The 20818-nt window shown below is 41.5% G+C and overlaps 1 protein-coding gene and 1 long non-coding RNA gene across 14 annotated transcripts in view; one reads left to right on the forward strand and one right to left on the reverse strand.

Moving 5' to 3' along the window:
- LOC148777609 (uncharacterized) overlaps window positions 1-12615 on the forward strand; it is a 147275-nt gene extending 134660 nt beyond the window's left edge. The window contains exons 2-3 of the long non-coding RNA XR_016037607.1: window positions 11579-11641; window positions 12489-12615. This is a non-coding gene — a long non-coding RNA (uncharacterized LOC148777609). The remainder of the gene's footprint in view (window positions 1-11578; window positions 11642-12488) is intronic.
- Window positions 1-20818, reverse strand: part of LOC148777610 (uncharacterized) — a 131270-nt gene that overhangs the window by 45480 nt on the left and 64972 nt on the right. For 3 of the 13 annotated variants that reach the window (XR_016037603.1, XM_088837018.1, XM_088837019.1), the window contains one exon: window positions 12757-12834. The exons of 6 other annotated variants lie outside the window; for them this stretch is intronic. Coding sequence is in view for 3 of the 7 variants with exons in the window: in XM_088837018.1 (XP_088693144.1) it covers window positions 12757-12834 (78 nt within the window). In the remaining 4 variants the exon portion in view is untranslated. 4 more of the 13 variants (XR_016037605.1, XR_016037599.1, XM_088837020.1 and 1 more) reach the window with 3 other exon arrangements.

A 20818-nucleotide genomic window follows, 5' to 3' on the forward strand; every position in this document is an offset into this window, starting at 1 on the left:
CAGAAAGCTTTCCCCTGTCCTTCTGGTATGTTAGCTCAGTCTGTTGTGTGATTTCTTAGTAACTAACACTTTTCTGAAATGCTCACTCCACTTGTAATTACTTTGTAGTTTATCTGAGTTTCAGGTACGAGGGCAGGGCCTTGGTCTGTCCTGTCCACCGTTGTTTCTCAAGAATACAGCATAGTGCCTGGCACATTTGTGTTCATTAAAGAAGAAAAAGTACTAAAAATAAAATCAACCCTGTCTTCCCTCATAGGAAGACATGCAGCAATGCAAAATCATTCCAGGTCAGTCAGTATCTGCTGACCCTGAGTTTATCATAAACTGAATGATGTTAATGATGTACCTTTATGTGTATTAACAGGCAAGAGTGGCTGGGGGAAGTAGGGCAGACATTGCCTTTAATCCATTGAGCCTGACCCAGGCACTAGTTGATGTCCCTAGGAAATGTACAAAGAAGCTAGGTGCTGGGGTAGGGGCTGAACTTGACTGCCCACCCCTGCACTGCCTGCACAGGGTCAACACTAAATCAGGAGCAGAGGGTTATAGGTTTGACACGAGGGAATGCTTTCTGGTGTGATATTAAGGATTGTTAAAAATGGGTTGGAATATAGAGGAAGCCTTCCCCAGAGGCTTCAGAAAACAGGCCAGAGTTCCATTTCAGCTGGTTATTTTGGGCCTACCACAGGCAGCAGGTTAGACTAGACAGCTGCTTATAAAGTCCCATTGTTCCATCCCTCTGACCCATAATAAAGCTATAGACACTGCTGTTGCTGATAAACATGCCAGGACACACACAAACAGGACAGTCCTGGGGCTGTATCTGTTGCTAGTTTCTTATCTACTGAACATTCTGAATTCACCTTTTGTCTAGAAAAATTACCTCAGTCTTTGAGCACGGCAAAGCTCTTTCTATAAAAGACTAGTTCTGTATTTGAAAGCAAGAACTGCAATGCATACCAATTTAACTCTTGGGTTGATACTCACCTAAGTAGAGGATTAAAAAAATAACCTGCCACTCGGAATAATTCCCAGCATACAAAGAAAGCAATCTGGACACTGCTGTGTGTCCTGTTCAGGAAGCAGGGGACACATCTTCTCTTTATCTGGTTTTAAAGTGAGGGAAGGGAATGGTCTTGAATATGCAAATGAATCTAATTTAATTAACTTTTATGACCACAGCTCCTTTGAGATAACCATGGGAGCCAATTAGATTCCATTAAAATTCAGCCATTTCCTCCAGGCTTCAATGAGACACCCTTGCCTCCTCTAAGAAAAAACGACAACAAAAAAAGTAAAAAGATCTAATCAGAAATAACAAAAGAGAGTAAGTTGTCTGTAGCAGCTCTACAATTTGGTCTTTCCAGAAGCTGCTTACACAGTCATTTGCTCCAGTTCATTGCCCCAAGCCTGGCGCCGCATGCAGCAATGTGAAATCATTCCAGGTCAGTCATGTAACTGCTGACCCTGAGTTTATCAGAAACTGAAGTAGTGAAAGATAAAGGAATGATATTTCATACTTTAGGGTGGAAACTTCCAATTTCGTGAGGTTGAGGGGAGAATTGCTTTGACCCTATCAGGTCAGAGACATAGAGGAACTTAGGCCACTTAATCCTTTGTTGCCCTGTTTTGTAATATTCTGTCCTTTTTCTTTTCCTGATCGCAAATGTGATACATATTTATAGTAAAAAAAAAAATGGAAAATACAGAAAGGCTAAATGATGCTGTACATATCTAGAAAGAACTTGGAAATCTCTCTTCTGTAATTTTGCTCACTTCTTTCCCCCTTATTAAGCAAATTTTAGAGGACTTAGTGTATTTGGGAAGGACTGGGAGGGCGTAATGAGGGCTTGAAATGGGGGGTATCATATTCCAATTCCTTCCTTTCTCTTTCAATCTATATCCCACGCCACTTACCTCTCTGGTCTCTAACACTATGTAATTACATAGCTGCCAATGGGTTTTGAATCCTGGCCTCCAAAATGCTTTCTGTGGTTAGAAAAATGTATGGTGGGTCCACCAATTGTTTGATCCGCCCTGAAAGTGCCTTGGGATGGGTTCAGCAAAATGTGTCATTGGGTTCCTGGTAGTTGTGTTGCCTGCTATTAGTTCTAGAAACATTTCATGTCATATGACTACAGTATTGCAAATAATTTTAGCATGAATAGAGGAGATATTTCTATTTCTTCATAGAAAGCTATCCACTGGCAAGCTGTCTCTAAAACAAATATATGAATGTATGGCAAAACCACTACAATATTGTAAAGTAATCAGCCTCCAATTAAAATAAATTTATGAAAAAAAATTTAAAGAAAAAAAAAACAAATATATGCAAAGAGCAGGTCATAGTGCCCAGCATTATATGATTATATAATTGTGTAGGCTATTAATTAGGAAGTAAAGTTTCTGTAACAAGTTTTTTAATCAAGTAGATTTAAGAAAACAAATTTTATATTTCCCTTAGATTTTAAAAACAATAAATACTTAAGTTCTAACAAAGGCACACAATTATAAAATAACTAGAAAGAAAAGAGATGATGATGTGGAAAACAGACACACATGTCAGTGGTTCTAAGAGAAAGAAGAAATAAAGGTAATAAAAACAAAGCCAAATCTTTTACTTTTCACTAATAGTTTCACTTGTCTTTGTTTTCAAAAATTTCAGCTTAACTGGGTGTCAGAATAATTCCCTCTGCCATGTCCTAGTGCAAGGTTGAATCATTTTGTGCCTGGACTATTGTAATTTCAGTAGCTATGTCCTTTTCATTATAGGGGACTGGAATGCAAAAGTAGGAAGTCAAGAAACACCTGGAGTAACAGGCAAATTTGGCCTTGGAGCACGGAATGAAGCAGGACAAAGGCTAATAGAGTTTTGCCAAGTTCCAACAACACAAGAGAAGACTCTACACATGGACATCACCAGATGGTCAACATCGAAATCAGATTGATTATATTCTTTGCAGCCAAAGATGGAGAAGCTCTATATAGTCAGCAAAAACTAGACTGGAAGCAGACTGTGACTCGGATCATGAACTCCTTATTGCTAAAATCAGACTTAAATTGAAGAAAGTAGGGAAAACCACTAGACCATTCAGGTATGACCTAAATCAAATCCCTTATGATTATGCAGTGGAAGTGAGAAATAGATTTAAGGAACTAGATCTGATAGATAGAGTGCCTGATGAACCCTGGACGGAGGTTCGTGACATTGTACAGGAGACAGGGACCAAGACCATCCCCATGGAAAAGAAATGCAAAAAAGCAAAATGGCTGTCTGAGGAAGCCTTACAAATAACTGTGAAAAGAAGAGAAGTGAAAAGCAAAGGAGAAAAGGAAAGATATAATCATCTGAATGCAGAGTTCCAAAGAATAACAAGGAGAGATAAGAAAGCCTTCCTCAGCGATCAATGCAAAGAAATAGAGGAAAACAACAGAATAGGAAAGACAAGAGATCTCTTCAAGAAAATTAGAGATACCAAGGGAACATTTCATGCAAAGATGAGCTTGATAAAGGACAGAAATGTTGTGGACCTAATGGAAGCAGAAGATATTAAGAAGAGGTGGCAAGAATACACAGAAGAACTGTATAAAAAAGATTTTCACGACCCAGATAATCACAATGGTGTGATCACTCACCTAGAGCCAGACATCTTGGAATGTGAAGTCAAGTGGGCCTTAGAAAGCATCACTATGAACAAAGCTAGTGGAGGTGATGGAATTCCAGTTGAGCTATTTCAAATCCTGAAAGATGAGGCTGTGAAAGTGCTGCACTCAATATGCCAGCAAATTTGGAAAACTCAGCAGTGGCCACAGGACTGGAAAAGGTCAGTCTTCATCTCAATCCCAAAGAAAGGCAATGCCAAGGAATGCTCAAACGACCGCACAATTGCACTCATCTCACATGCTAGTAAAGTCATGCTCAAAATTCTCGAAGCCAGGCTTCAGCAATATGTGAACCATGAACTTCCAGATGTTCAAGCTGGTTTTAGAAAAGGCAGAGGCACCAGAGATCAAATTGCCAACATCCGCTGGATCATGGAGAAAGCAAGAGTTCCAGAAAAACATCTATTTCTGCTTTATTGACTATGCCAAAGCCTTTGACTGTCTGGATCACAATAAACTGTGGAAAATTCTGAAAGAGATGGGAATTCCAGACCACCTGACCTGCCTCTTGAGAAACCTGTATGCAGGTCAGGAAGCAACAGTTAGAACTGGACATGGAACAACAGACTGGTTCCAAATAGGAAAAGGAGTACATCAAGACTGTATATTGTCACCCTGCTTATTCAACTTCTCTGCAGCATACAACATGAGGAACGCTGGGCTGGAAGAAGCACAAGCTGGAATTAAGATTGCTGGGAGAAATGTCAATAACCTCGGATATGCAGATGACACCACCCTTATGGCAGAAAGTGAAGAGGAACTAAAAAGCCTCTTGATGGAAGTGAAAGAGGAGAGTGAAAAAGTTGGCCGAAGCTCAACATTCAGAAAACGAAGATCATGGCATCTGGTCCCATCACTTCATGGGAAATAGATCGGGAAACAGTGGAAACAGTGTCAGACTTTATTTTTCTGGGCTCCAAAATCACTGCGGATGCTGACTGCAGCCATGAAATTAAAAGACGCTTGCTCCTTGGAAGGAAAGTTATGACCAACCTAGATAGCATATTAACAAGCAGAGACATTACTTTGCCAACCAAGGTCCGTCTAGTCAAGGCTATGGTTTTTCCAGTGGTCATGTATGGATGTGAGAGTTGGGCTATAAATAAAGCTGAGTGCCGAAGAATTGATGCTTTTGAACTGTGGTGCTGGAGAAAACTGTTGAGAGTCCCTTGGATTGCAAGGAGATCCAACCAGTCCATCCTAAAGGAGATCAGTCCTGGGTGTTCATTGGAAGGACTGATGCTAAAGCTGAAACTCCAATACTTTGGCCACCTCATGCAAAGAGTTGACTCACTAGAAAAGACTCCGATGCTGGGAAGGATTGGGGGCAGGAGGAGAAGGGGACGATAGAGGATGAGATGACTGGAGGGCATCACCAACTTGATGGAAATGAGTTTGGGTGAACTCCTGGAGTTGGTGATGGACAGGGAGGCCTGGTGTGCTGTGATTCATGGGGTCGCAAAGAGTTGGACAAGACTGAGCAACTGAACTGAACTGACCATCTATTATGCTCTTACTATTAATACATGCCAGGCACTATATTCTAAAGCATGCCTCAGTTTACTGTAACCCTTATATCAATAATCTGAAGTTGACTGTATCATTTTGGGCAACTGAATATCTAATATTCATTATCCCCTCTTCTTGTTTGTTCAGTTCAGTTCAGTCGCTCAGTCGTGTCCGACTCTCCGCGACCCCATGAATCACAGCACGCCAGGCCTCCCTGTCCATCACCAACTCCCAGAGTACACTCAAACCCATGTCCACAGAGTCGGTGATGCCATCCAACCATCTCATTCTCGGTCGTCCCCTTCTCCTCCCGCCCCCAACCTTTCCTTAACAGAACCAAATTTTGCATGGGGTATTAGTGTATCCATCTAAATACTCACTTTACCAGCCTCCATCACTGCTAAGTGGCTTTGTGATCCAATTCTAGATAATGAGATGTAAGCAGAAGTTTGTGGAGGGGGAGCTTCTTGGAAGTTTTATTCTTTCCTGATGAAATGGGACACACAGACTAGAGTAACACTCTTAGCCTATCCCCACTTCTTTGTGCCTTAGGTATAAATGTGATGGCTGGAGCTGCCTTTGGTATAAATGTGATGGACCAGCAGTAGCCATCTTGGAAACATAAAGCAAGAAGCCAACATGCTAAGAAAGGTAGAGTTAAAAGGCAGAAAAATCTGGGATCTTGATGGTATTGTTAAACAGACAAACTGTCCAGCAACTGCTTACCACTGTACTTCCAGTTATGTAAGAAAATAATTTTTGAAGCCATTGTTAGTGGCCATTCAATTATTTGCAGCTGAATGCATTCCAAGTCCCATTTTTCAGATAAGGAAACCAAAGGCTATTTGTAATAAGTAACTTGGAAAATATATATAAAATTTGTATGGGGGCTCTAAGTCACATATTCTCATTCTAGAGCTTACTCTCTTAGACATAATACAGTATCACATCCCCATTGTGTTAGGTTATAAGATCTATTCATAAGCTTCTTAGGAAACTTGAACTTCCTTCTGACTCTGCCTTTTCAGAGATGCCAGTGTTAAGTATTAACTTTGTCTAAACAACACACATCTGTCTCTTACCATCAGTTTTACTATGATGAAAGCCAGATCTAACCATCTCATTTTCTTGCTTAGAATCCTCAACAATATTTCTTCCTCTACAGCCCAGATGTAACCGCAACTGTTTTTAGCATAATGTAAGTACCATAATTGGTACAGGCAAGTAGATTGTAAGAAACTCAGTTATGTTGGTATATTAATTATCTACTGCTGTGTAACAAATTGCTCCAAAACTTAGCAGCTGAAAACAACAAACCCTATTTCTCACACGGTGTTTGAGTGTAGGGAGTCTGGAGGCATCTTAGCTGAGTGGTTCTTGCTCACATCTTTTCTGAGGTTTCAGTCAAGATGCCTGTGGGGACTTCAGTCATCTGAACACTTGACTGGACTAGAGTATCCACTTCAAACAGGCTTATTCACACAGCTATCGCACTTTCTCACCACGTGCTCCTCTCCTCATGACACACCAGCAGATTTCCTCCAGAGCAGGTGGCACAAGAAAGACAGAGTCACAGTGTGTTTTATGACACAGACATATGACATAGACATGGAAGTGGCATGGTATCACTTCTGTACTGTTCTGCTGGTTATATCTACCAGACTGGATACAGTGTGGGAGGGGACTACATAGGGTGTGGGTGCTAAGAAGCAAGGATCAATAGGGGACATCTTGCTGGCTGATGAACTCAGGTAGCATTGGGACAAAATGGTGGTATTACCATCTAGCTTCAGCCACTTGTCACTATGGTGGGACACAGGTCCTGTGCTGCTGGATTTTTCCATTTCTCACATAAAGCCAGAAAAATAGATTTCTAAGTTAAATCTCATGATAGTAAATGTTGGCTTCAGGATTTTAGAAAATCTAGTGTGGGCCAAACAGAATATAAATGCCCTCCAGATATAGTCTGTGAGCTGCCAGTGTGTACCCTATCTGGCCCATACTGTGCAAGGAATATGTAACTCCAGTTTCAACCTATGTCTGGAGCGATACTTCTAAGAAGGTTCAGAATACAAGTGCGGGCTTCCCCAGGAATGTGTGAAAGTGGAAGTGAGGTCACTCGGTCGTGTCCAACTCTTTGCGACTCCATGGACAGTAGCCTACCAGGCTCCTCCGTCCGTGGGATTCTCCAGGCAAGAGTACTGGAGTGGGTTGCTGTTTCCTTCTCCAGGAGATCTTCCCAACCCAGGGATCGAACCCAGGTCTCCCACATTGCAGGCAGACGCTTTACCATCTGAGCCACCAGGGAAGCTTCCAGGAATGTATACCACGATAATTTAGTAATGTCTGCCATGGGTGAAGGAGCGTGATGACAGATGCCTGAGTCTGATACACACAACCATACAATTTATTGCCCAAACCAAGATACTTTTGAGAGTAAAAGGGAGTGCTATCATAATTACACTAAAATAGTATTTTAGTGTAAAATTACACTAAAATAGTATAACAAATGAAATTGTGCCGTAAGTTGGAACTAACTCAGAGAAACCAGGATATACAGTCACCATCCACATAACCCTTCATGAAATCACCCCAGTGTCATCTGTCTCCAGTGTTCATTAGGGCCATATCAGGGACTCATTGTTCTCGGAGCACATGCATACTTCCAAACCCCATTGCCTACAGTCCTCTGTCCCCGTTTATCCTCTTTTCTCCTCATCCTTCTTCCCTTGATTCCTCTTAGACTTCAACATCTCCAAGTCCCATCAGAAGTGTTATTTCTTTTATCTGTTGTTTTTACCTCCTACCCTTCTTTCCAGGCTAATTGCTCTTTTACTAGAGTTTTCATAAAACTTTATACATGTCTTTAATAAAGCATTTATTGCACTAATCCACATACAGGGACCATGTATTATTTAATTAGGACTCTCATACCTATCTCAGTGTCTGGCACAAAGAAGGTGCTTAATAATCATTCATTAAAATTTTATTTTGCATCTCACCTCCATTCTTTTTCTTTAACACCCTCTGCAGGAGGTAATAATGAAGACCAAGATGTCAAGTAGGCAATAAGCGGAGGTAATGTAGGAACAGAGAAAATCCACAAACCTGATAATTGGTTCTTGAATTACTGACCATTAACCTAAGTAGTGATTATAGGAATTTTAAATTCTTCTCTTGCTTTTCACTTCTAAATGAACAGAAGCTGTTTCCATTGAGGATGAGCTTCTATCTTAATAGTAAAACTGAGTACTATTGCCTGTCCTATAGAGACAAAGAATACTCAGTGTGTGTGTGCGCTTTATAAAAGCTGTCTCCCTCAGAAGTTTGTAACTAAGCAGTGAAAATCAACCCCAGGCCTACGCAGGATAGGTAGGAGGATTTATCTTCCGTGTACACATCTAACACTTACTGATGCTCATGTGCATTGTCTATGAACCTCTTGGGGCAGGGGGAAGAGAAACCGATGGAGAGCAATGTTCTGCATAAACTCTCATGAATGAAATTAAGTTACAAAATATTAGTCCTGTGGGACTTAGATGCGTTTGTTGGAGGTGGGTAGGTTAATGGTAGGAAACCATTAAATCTACTAGATTGTTATGAATTTTAAATCTTAAAGCCTGAGATAAAGTAGAGCAAATGACATCACATAGCACATTTTCTTTGGTGGGATTTCATTTGGTCTCCTTTTGAGTTAGAGGGAGGACCCAGAAAACTTGGACGTGGTTCTGAATCTCTTCTTGGCAGAGTAATTTAAAGTAAGTCATACACAAATAAACCTATCTGTGAAACAGAACAGAGACATAGAAAACGGACCAGTGGTTACCAAGGAGGAGGTGGGTAGGAGAGGCTTGGATTGGGATTTGGGGATTAACAGATGCAATCTGGTATATATGGAACGGATAAATAACAAGGTCCTACTGTATAGCAGAGGGAACTGTATTCAATATCCTGTGATAAACCATAATGGAAAAAATATGAAAAAGAATGTATACATGTATAACTGAATCACTTTGCTGTATAGCAGTAATTAAGACAACATTGTAATTCAACTATTCTTCAATTAAAAATAAAAAAATAAAGTTACAACTTCTCTCTGAACCATCTTCCTATTTGAGATGGGGCTACTAATAATACTTATTTCACTGGGTTAAATGGAATAAGGTACGTGAAAGGACTTTGTGGATTGGGATGATGTATACCAGTGGTAGTTAGGACTATTTTTAGGCTGATTTGCCGGCAGCAGTGATGGAGAGAGTGGGAGGGAGGACAGAATGGAGAACCATACTTAAGCCGCCCCCAGGTCGCTGGTGACTGAAACCCTGGTTTATCCCATGATAGCAAGGTTAATAATAACACCCAGTGAAGAGTGAGCGCTTGAAAATTTGTCTGGGACAGGTTGGGTTTGTCAGGGAGGGTTGGTCCTGACATCACTTGCTTTAAACCTGTGGTTGTCAGTCAGGTTGTGCTCTATTATCGCCTGCTTTTTGGAAAGGGTGAGTCTAAATTGGAACCGTCTTTCCTCTGTTTTAGCCGTTTTTGCTGAGTCCCATAGCGCTGATTATAGTTCTTACATTCTTCAATAGGCTGTTTCATTCTTGACTCACCTCCAGACTCATAAATATTCTTCAGAGAACACAGAGGTTTTAAAGGGTGCTTATCTATTAACCTTGTGGCTTAATGTGCCCCATATAATAGCCAGAACACAGTATCTTTCCTGCTTTATTGTCCCTAACATGTGCAGGAGCGAAAACCTAGACAGGCTTTTTTTTAGGAGAGTTTCTTTGCAGTTGTATGACCTTGGGTGATTCCTTCAACTACAGAAAGAGGGATAATAATAACGAATGTGGAGGCTGTTGTGAGCATGAGCAACATCGTGAGGAAGAGCACCTGGTATGCAGGAAATATCCAGTTACATAATCGCTATTATTATTATTCACAATAATCGCATAAAGGCATTCAGAACAAAACATTTGTAATGACTCCTGGAAAGATTAATTTGTACTTAATAGTCAAGAGGCTGTCTGACAATGTTTTCCATGTACTGACTCAGAGGAAAGTGCTGCCTAGAGGGAGAGACAAATGTCAGCACAAAAAATCTGAATCTGAACAATACATTAGATGGAGACATCTCAGTACACTGAAAAACTGTTACACAAGATAATCCAAGATGGACTGAGTGTGTTTACAGGGAATTTTTTTTTTTTTCAGCTAAGTAGTTTGCCTGGGTGTCACTCTATAATGTGTTGAAAACATGTGGACACCGGGGGGACGGGAAGGATGGGACAAGCTGGGAGGGTAAGCATTGACATATATAGACTGCTGCTGCTGCTAAGTCGCTTCAGTCGTGTCTGACTCTGTGCGACCCCATAGACGGCCTCCTACCGGGCTCCCCATCCCTGGGATTCTCCAGGCAAGAACACTGGAGTGGGTTGCCGTTTCCTTCTCCATGGGTAAAATAGCTAGTGGGAAGCTGCTACATAGCACAGGGAGCTCACCTTGGTGCTCTGTGATGACCTAGATGGAATGGGAAAGGGGTGGGAGCGAGGCTCAGGAGGGAGGGGATATATGTATACACACAACTGATTAACTTTGTTGTACAGCAAAAATTAACGCAACATTGTAAAGCATTTTACTCCAATAAAAAAAACAGCGTTACTTGATGTTGTATCATGACTGTGGAATGCCACACTATTTGCATCAGAAGCAATCAGAATCCTATTTCCAGCTGGTTTTTAGGCAAGATTTCTGCTGCTGCTGCTGCTTACTTGCTTCCGTTGTGTCTGACTCTGTGCAACCCTATGGATTGCAGCCTGCCAGACTCCTCTGTCGATGGAATTCTCTAGGCAAGAGAAGCAGAATAGGTTGCCATGCCCTCCTCCAGGGGATCTTCCCAACTGAGGGATCAAACTCTGGTCTCCTGCATTGCAGGCAGATTCTTTACCATCTGAGCTACCAGGGAAGCCCAGGCAAGATCTCTAGGCTGGCCAAATATATACTACCTCCGTCACTCACCAGTGCTAGACCTTATGCTCAGAGTTTCATTTCTTAACGACTTTGATTCTTATTAAAATGGTAATATCCTTGTTGTCATCAATCACTGACACATTTATATGAGGGAGTTTGAGTCCTGCTTGAATATTAAGCTTACCTGAGGAGAAGGCTCTTAAGAAAGCTGGGGGTTGCGGCGGGGAGCTGTCACTACGGGGGAGAAGAGAGGGAGGCATGGAGGCTGGGTAGGGGAGGGGCAGCCAGTCTAAGACTGTTCTCTCAAAAGAAGCCAGATGGGGTCTTGTGCCCTTAATGCAGCTTTGTTTTCCATGTCCCTTCTCCAGCATGCGGCACTGGTTGTATTGATACTTAGACAGAACACAGATTTCTCCCTTTATTTTTCTATTTGTTCTAGGAACCAGGAACCAGAAAGAACAGGTGTTAATCTTATCAGCAAGGAAAGGAGGCCTCATGAGCGGTGAGAAACTGCACTTTTAACTTATTTGTAAGGCCTGGCATCTTGATGTTGTAAATTGTCTCCAAAGTTTTTAAAATATTGAATAAAATGATAAAAAGTAATGAAGAATTTTTAATAGCCTGAGGTGGATAATGTAGTTCCTCTGGTAGGAAAATTATGATGTAATGTTAAATCATTCTTCATGAGGGCTTTTTTTAATGAAGCAGGAAGTAACAAAGACTGAGTTGAGAAAAAAACTGTTGAATAATGTATGATGTTGAGGTTTCACAGGCTGTGATAAAGGCTTCAAAGAGCTATAGATAAAATGATATGAAACCTGAAAGTAGATTTATATTAATTTTTATTTATCACAGTCTGAAATTATTTTTGCATATTTATTTACTCATTTATATCAGGCTTCCAACTAGATTCAAAACCAGTGCGGGAGGGCAAGCACCATTTCTCTGTTCACCACTATTTCTCTGTCCTCATACCATCTAGCACTGTGATTGGACTATATTTGTGGGATGATGAGTTTATAATTCAGCATCACCCACTGGCTCAAAATTACTCATTTTCTAAATCCACCTTATTATGAATGCTAAAATAAGGTATTTGAAGATTATTCAAACAACAAAACAAATTTCTATCCTGACCTGAAATCATATATGATAATCCCAAAAATATTCTTCAATAGACAAGAGATTAGTATGGCCATATATTTTCAGCAACTCCCATTTTAAAATAAATTATTCAACATTATTAGATTACTTATAAATGACATCAATCAATTAGCACTGCAGGGTTGAGATTTGAAGGAATTTTTAGAGGCTAGATTGGTAAAACTTTAACTCTTTATATTCTTCAGAAAGGATTAAAGAAATTTAGGCTCTCACCAGGCTTGGCTTCCTCTCTTCAGCTGCTACTGAAGATTTAATTAACGTGCATATCAGCTGGGCTGACCATTCTAACACTGCTGGATGTAGGCAGAGGTAAGAGTTTGGACAAGGAGCTTGGGACTGAAGCACCCCTGCCTCTCACCACTAGAAGAGTGAAATCTGGCACATTTTGATTCATAACAATGAATCAAATACCACAGAGCTGACTGCTAAAGACTCTCTTTTATGTAGACGTACCTGCCAGGCCTTTACATATTGAAGTGAATCATTGTCACCTGTGGCAGTTTTGCTCTTCATTTGCTTGATGTATTTCATCTGCATTTGGAAGTATTAAGAATCACTGTTTGATCTATTGTGTTTGTTGTCACACATTTATACTTTGGGATTTCTGCATCCCTATAAAAATATGATGTTTAAAGAAAGACACGAAAGGACAATTATCATCCATCCTGCATTGCTCGTTGGTTCTACAGACAATAAGACAAAAGACTTACCCTTCAAAATCATCTCTATATTAGTGTGGCTAGTTTGTTCTGGTTTGCCAGGAAATTTCCTAATTTTAGAATGGAATGACCCAAATCCCTAGAACTCTTTCAGTCCTGGGCAAGCCGAGAAGGTTGCTCATCCTCTCCCCAGTTGAATTGTTCAGAGGACTTTATCAGGGTTTCTTGAAACCAGAGCATGAAATAGATTTGAAGTCCAGAATTGCATTTTAAAGGGTAATAAATCCCCACCATGGCAAAGAACCTTAAATCAATAGGCAGTAAAAATATACACATTTTAAGAAATTGCCTTGTGAAGAGTTCTTTGAAGTACTATTCTTTGGAGCCACTCCGGGATTTAAACATTGGATGCGTCACTCCTTTTTGGACCCAAGAACATAGGTACAAGTTATCCAGAAGCATTTGAAGTTGTTTAGAGAACTGTGAAGAACTTCACCAGGCTAACCAAATTTTACATGGGTTCAAGATTGACTCCAAAGGGGCTGATAATGATAGCGTCCATATCAAAGGCAGCAGTGATGCCTTTGATAGAATGAATCACTGCTGCAAAAAAACAATCTTATGTGAGAACCAGCTTTCCCCTCCCCTCAAATGGAATTGATCTGTTCTTTGGAAAATGCTCTTGTCTTTTCGTCTTCTGTTATGGAGGCATGAATGCTGAAGGAGGGAAGTGCTAGAAGTCATGACTGTCAGATATGGAGGACATTGTGTCCATTGGGTGAACACCCCACTCCTGTACATGTTAATTCCTTGACCCCTGAACTTGTCGGTCTGATTTTCCAATACCTTCTTTTATTTTTTTCTAAACATTTATTTATTTGGTTGCTTTGGATTTAGTTGCAGGATCTTTCATTGTGGTGCACGGACTTTTCAGTTGTCGCATACAACCTCCAGGGCATGTAGACTTAATTGCTCCACGGTATGTAGGATCTTAGTTCTCCCACCAAGGATCAAACCCGTGTCCCCTGCATTGCAAGGCAGATTCGTAACCATTGGAACACCAGGGAAGTCCCCTCCAGTTCCTTATTTTTGATTGACACCTAACTGATTTCTGAAGAGTGAAGGCACCATGGCACAGCAGAATCAGCAAAGGTTTAAAGTCAGATAGACAGGGTTTAATGGGGTTTCCAGGTGGTACAGTGGTAAAAATCCGCCTGCCAATGCAAGAGACTCTGGTTCAATTCCTGGGTCAGGAAGATCCCCTGGAGTAGGAAACAGCAGCCCACTCCAGTATTCTTACCTGGATAACCCCCATGGACAGAGGAGCCTGGTAGGCTACAGTCCATGGGATCACTAACAGGGGACAAAACTGAGTGCACATGTGCACTAGCAGACTGGGTATATATCCTGGGCCTTCCCAGTACTAACTGTTGCTTCCTGACCTCCATATAGGTTTCTCAAGAGGCAGGTCAGGTGGTCTGGTATTCCCATCTCTTTCAGAATTTTACACAGTTTATTGTAATCCACACAGTCAAAAGCTTTGGCATAGTCAATAAAGCACAAATAGACGTTTTTCTGGAACTCTCTTGCTTTTTTGATGATCCAGCAGATGTTGGCAATTTGATCTCTGGTTCCTCTGCCTTTTCTAAATCCAGTTTGAACATCTGGAAGTTCACAGTTCACGTATTGCTGAAGCCTGGCTTGGAGAATTTTGAGCATGACTTTACTAGCGTGTGAGGTGAGTGCAATTGTGTGGTAGTTGGAGCATTCTTTGGCATTGCTTTTCTTTGGGATTGGAATGAAAACTGACCTTTTCCAGTCCTATAACCACTGCTGAGTTTTCCAAATTTGCTGGCATATTGAGTGCAGCACTTTCACAGCATCATCTTTTAGGATTTGAAATAGTTCCACTGGAATTCCATCACCTCCACTAGCTTTGTTCATAGTGAAGCTTTCTAAGACCCACTTGACTTCACATTCCAGGATGTCTGGCCCTAGGTGAGTGATCACACCATCGTGATTATCTGGGTCATGAAGATCTTTTTTGTACAGTTCTTCTGTGTATTCTTGCCACCTCTTCTTAATATCTTCTGCTTCTGTTAGGTCCATACCATTTCTGTCCTTTATCGAGCCCATCTTTGCATGAAATGTTCCCTTGGAATCTCTAATTTTCTTGAAGAGATCTCTTGTCTTTCCTATTCTGTTGTTTTCCTCTATTTCCTTGCATTGATTGCTGAGGAAGGCTTTCTTATCTCTCCTTGCTATTCTTTGGAACTCTGCATTCAGATGATTATATATCTTTCCTTTTCTCCATTGCGCTTCACTTCTCTTCTTTTCACAGCTATTTGTAAGGCCTCCTCAGACCGCCATTTTGCTTTTTTGCATTTCTTTTCCAGGAGGATGGTCTTGGTCCCTGTCTCCTGTACAATGTCACGAACCTCCATCCAGAGTTTATCAGGCACTCTATCTATCATATCTAGTTCCTTAAATCTATTTCTCACTTCCACTGCATAATCATAAGGGATTTGATTTAGGTCATACCTGAATGGTCTAGTGGTTTTCCCTACTTTCTTCAATTTAAGTCTGATTTTGGCAAAAAGGAGTTCATGATCCGAGTCACAGTCTGCTTCCAGTCTAGTTTTTGCTGACTATATAGAGCTTCTCCATCTTTGGCTGCAAAGAATATAATCAATCTGATTTCGATGTTGACCATCTGGTGATGTCCATGTGTAGAGTCTTCTCTTGTGTTGTTGGAAGAGGGTGTTTGCTATGACCAGTGTGTTCTCTTGGCAAAACTCTATTAGCCTTTGCCCTGCTTCATTCTGTGCTCCAAGGCCAAATTTGCCTGTTACTCCAGGTGCTTCTTGACTTCCTACTTTTGCATTCCAGTCCCCTATAATGAAAAGGACATCTTTTTGGGGTGTTAGTTCTTAAAGGTCTTGTAGGTCTTCATAGAACCATTCAACTTCAGCTTCTTCAGAGTTACTGGTTGGGGCATAGGCTTGGTTACCAGGATATTGAATGGTTTGCCTTGGGAAACAAACAGAGATCATTCTGTCATTTTTGAGATTGCATCCAAGTACTGCATTTCAGACTCTTTTGTTGACCATGATGGCTACTCCATTTCTTCTAAGGGATTCCTGCCCACAGTAGTAGATATAATGGTCATCTGAGTTAAATTCACCCATTCCAGTCCATTTTAATCAGGAAGCAACAGTTAGAAATGGACATGGAATAACAGACTGGTTCCAAATAGGAAAAGGAGTACGTCAAGGCTATATATTGTCACCCTGCTTATTTAACTTATATGCAGAGTACATCATGAGAAATGCTGGACTGGAAGAAGCACAAGCTGGAATCAAGATTGCCGGGAGAAATATCAATAACCTCAGATATGTAGATGACATCACCCTTATGGCAGAAAGTGAAGAGGAGCTAAAAAGCCTCTTGATGAAAGTGAAAGAGAAGAGTAAAAAAGTTGGCTTAAAGCTCAACATTCAGAAAACTAAAATCATGGCATCTGGTCCCATCACTTCATGGCAAATAGATGGAGAAACAGTGGAATCAATGTCAGACTTTATTTTCTTGGGCTCCAAAATCACTGCAGATGGTGATTGCTGCCATGAAATTAAAAGACGCTTACTCCCTGGAAGGAAAGTTATGACCAACCTAGATAGCATATTGAAAAGCAGAGACATTACTTTGCCAACAAAGGTCATCTAGTCAAGGCTATGGTTTTTCCCGTGGTCATGTATGGATGTGAGAGTTGGACTGTGAAGAAAGCTGATCGCCGAAGAATTGATGCTTTTGAACTGTGGTGTTGGAGAAGACTCTTGAGAGTCCCTCAGACTGCAAGGAGATCCAACCAGTCCATCCTAAAGGAGATCAGTCCTGGGTGTTCATTGGAAGGACTGATGCTGAAGCTGAAACTCCAATACTTTGGCTACCTCATGCGATGAGTTGACTCATTGGAAAAGACCCTGATGCTGGGAGAGATTATGGGCAGGAGGAGAAGGGGACGACAGAGGATGAGATGGCTGGATGGCATCACTGACTCGATGGACATGAGTCTGGGTAAATTCCAGGAGTTGGTGATGGACAGGGAGGCCTGGAGTACTGTGATTCATGGGGTCGCAAAGAGTCAGACATGACTGAGCGATTGAACTGAATTGAACCCAATACTGAGTATATAAACCATAAGAAAGTCTCTTGACTTCTTTGAGTCTCAGTTTATCATCTATGAAATAGGTTTAAAGATTCTTCTCCTAATTGTTATGAGTTCAAAATAAGATAATATATGTGAAGATGCCTAAGTTGGTACTGAAAATATACTAAAAGAATAAATAAACCCACAAAATGATGCATAGACTATCTTTGGGTACCTCCATATCAGAGGTGGTCTTTAAGGGCTGCTGGTTTGGTAAATATTGGCCATGAAATAGGAAGCACTTTAGGAGTCAAAGACTATAGGATCTACCCAGGGCTGTACCCCTAACACTCTTGGGCTTTGGTTTCCATTGAACACAAGTATCCACTTCCCTGATGGCTTGGCAGGTAAAAAATCACCTGCAACGCAGGAAACACAGGAGATGCAAGCTTGATCCCTGGGTCGGGAAGATCCACTGGAGGAGGAAACAACAACCCCCTTCAGTATTCTTGCCTCAAAAATCCCATGGATAGAAGGGCTTGGCTGGCTATAATCCATGGGATTGCACAGAGTCAGACACAACTGAGTGACTAAGTATGCATGAGCACAAGTGTGAAGGTTGTGTCAAGTGATTCCTATAATTCTTACTCTTCTCTAATTCCGTGAATCTATGAAGTGTACAGAATGTGAATTTGAGGTGCATCTGTGTTCTAAGCAACTATTGTACCATGGATCACATTATATTCTACAGAGGATGTCATTCCACAGGTTTGGGTTCTGCCTCAGGAAGAGTGGTCCCCTGAAGCCCTACGTGCCATTCAACATGACCTGTGCATCCTTTCCCCATTCCCCAGCTATCTGGAAACCTATCACACAGTGGACCTGTTGGATTCTCTTGCTAGAAATTTGAGATTGAATATGGAAAGGCTAGGGAATAGACAGTGACGTCGTTCCTGGAAGTCCACCATGGAGGTGTTTGGAGGCTGAGAATAACATTTTGTGAAAGCCATGATGGATCAGGTGAAGACAGAGTGGAAGGAGGCAATCTGGGAGTAGGTTTGATGAAGAGAGAGGGGACGGGGGACAGAAAGATGGAGAATAACTTTTTAGGTCCTTCTTTATTCCACAGTCACCCACAGGCCTTTTATACTGTGGGTGAAAAGGTGTTCCTTTTATCCTGCTCTTCTGTGAGATTTCCTATACTCTCTTTCACGTAAAGCAGATTTGAATGACTGTTCTGTTCTTTATGTCTAACTATGCTCTGAGACAGATGGCAACATAGACTGAGAGTTGGTAGTACAGACTGGGAAATCTCTGACTGGGATTTTTTCTTATTTCCTCTTGGAACAAGAATTTGGCACAGCATTCTACACAAACTAGGACAAGATAGGTACTCAATGAATTTTTACTGAAATAACATGAAAATCATGTATTTGTATATGAATAGTGTCACTGATGGCATTTATGCCAAAGGGTTAATTGGAATAGATGATTATGTTTCAGGAAGCATTTTTCCTGGATCCTCCTAACTGGGCAAGAAAGGTTATTAAGCACTGTCTTCACTGTGTTTCTAGGACCTATTCAGGATCTGGTTTGCTGTAGGCTTTATTTTAAAATGTCTGTTAAGCTGAGTGGCCCAGAATTGCTTTACATATTGTGAAGATATAAAAAGATATATAATTTATAGCTGCTCTACATAAGCAGCTTGCAGTGCAGTTGGGAAGATACAAGAAAAAACAAACAGAAAACATGGCGATTTGCAATGGATTTCAAAAAGCTCAGAGAATGGAAGGTCAGCGAGGTCTAATATGCTTAGAGAAGTTTTGTGGAAGAATGCAGTGCAGTTGGGAAGATACAAGAAAAACAAACAGAAAACATGGCGATTTGCAATGGATTTCAAAAAGCTCAGAGAATGGAAGGTCAGCGAGGTCTAATATGCTTAGAGAAGTTTTGTGGAAGAACAGGAGGTTGAGTTACTTGAGAGCTGGGTGGGACTTGGCAAGGCAGAGCTAGGTGGGGAGGTGGAGAAGAGGCTAAGCCAAGGCATGGGGGTGGTAATGAGAGTCCTGCAGTACTCACACCGACAATTTAACAGTTCACATTAAGAAATCTGAGACAGAATGTCCAAATATGGGCGGCAATACAGGGTTTGGCTACGAGTGCTGACCCTGGAGTTGGACTTTCTAGATTCAAATCCCAGCTCCACACCCACCTCTTCCCATTTCAGCGTCTGTGAGGTAAGGCAATTTCCTTACTGTTTCTGTTCCTCAGTTTCCTCATCAATAAAATTGGGGATGATGATAGTAATATCCATCTCATAGGGGTGTTCTAGAGGTGTTGTAGGCAATAAAGGAGAATGCTGTTTGTAAAGTTCCTAGATTAGTGTCTGGCACTTAGTAAACACAATGTCAGCCATTATCATCTGTTGCTGTAATCACACCTAAAAGTAGTTTTCAATGAAAAGAACTGCTCTTAATTTTGAACTGCATGCTGAATAACAAATCTGTTGGTTACTTAGGAAGCCAGGGAATTTCTGAGCTGCTACTGAACTCGTGGTACACTGGTTGGGGTTGGTTTACGGTAGAAAGAACGCTGAATGTATAGAATCCAGTGGAAGCTCTTGAGAGCTGGGGGAGGAGTTTGGATTTGGTGCCTAACTGCTAGGGCCCAACTGCTCTCTCTGAGCTGGGAAGCGATATGATGAAAGCGAGAGAGGGAGAAACAGGGGTAGGAGATCCAGTGAGGATAGAAAGGAGCTATTGCAATAATTAGGTGTTAGGTGACGCAGGCCAGGGCCAGAGCTGTGGCTGTGAGACAGAAATGCAGTGGGAAATCCAAGAGACTTCAAAGGGAAGGTTTTCATTTCTCACCACTGTGGCTGCCTCTGCCTTGGCCCAGGCCACCATCATCTCTTGCTTGTATTATTGCATCTCCTCTAACCTCTCTCTGCTTCTGGCCTCACCTCCTGCAGTCTTCTCTCAAGACAGTCACGCCTTTGCATATACTGTCCAATAGCTCCAGCCTTGCTCAGAGGACAAGCTGAACTCCTCACCAGAATCTATAAGGGCTGCACCCAATGGGCTCCCGTTACCTCTGACTTCACCCTCTACTTGGTGCCTACTTGTCCCTCTACTCCATGAAGCTATCTTCCCTGTTGGTCCTCAAACACATGGGACCTTGTCCTGCCCCAGGGAACTTGCCTGTGTCTGTTCTTCCCCTAAACAGCCACAGAGCTAATTCCCTCAGCTCCTTTCAGTCTCTGCTCAAATGTCATCTTATTAATGATATCTTCCTTGACCACCCTTCTGAAAATAGCAACCTTTCTCCATTCACTTTGACACTTTCTGTCTACCTTACTCTGCTTGGCTTTTCCTTCCCTATCACCACCTGACACAAGTTCTTTGTTTGTTGTCTAATTTCTCCACTAGGATGCTAGCTCTATAAGGACAGATATCTTTGACTGGCTTGCTCACTGATGCATCTGCAGAACCTAGAACAGTGCCTGGCATATAGGAGGTGCTTAGTAAATAGGGGTTGAATCCAATGTGCATCTAAGAAGTCATCAGATTTGCTGTGTCAGCACAGTGGCAGGTGCTCCCTTAGAAATGGCATCATTGACTCCTTGCAAGGACCCTGTCAGAAAGTACTGTCTTCTTTGTTTTACAAAGGACAATATCATACCAAGGCACGGAGACAGAGCACAGAGCTG

The sequence above is a fragment of the Moschus berezovskii genome, chromosome 6 (genome assembly GCF_049115385.1).
Source record: "Moschus berezovskii isolate FMDL1 chromosome 6, NW_MosBer_1.0, whole genome shotgun sequence".
NCBI classification, from domain to species: Eukaryota; Metazoa; Chordata; class Mammalia; order Artiodactyla; family Moschidae; genus Moschus; species Moschus berezovskii.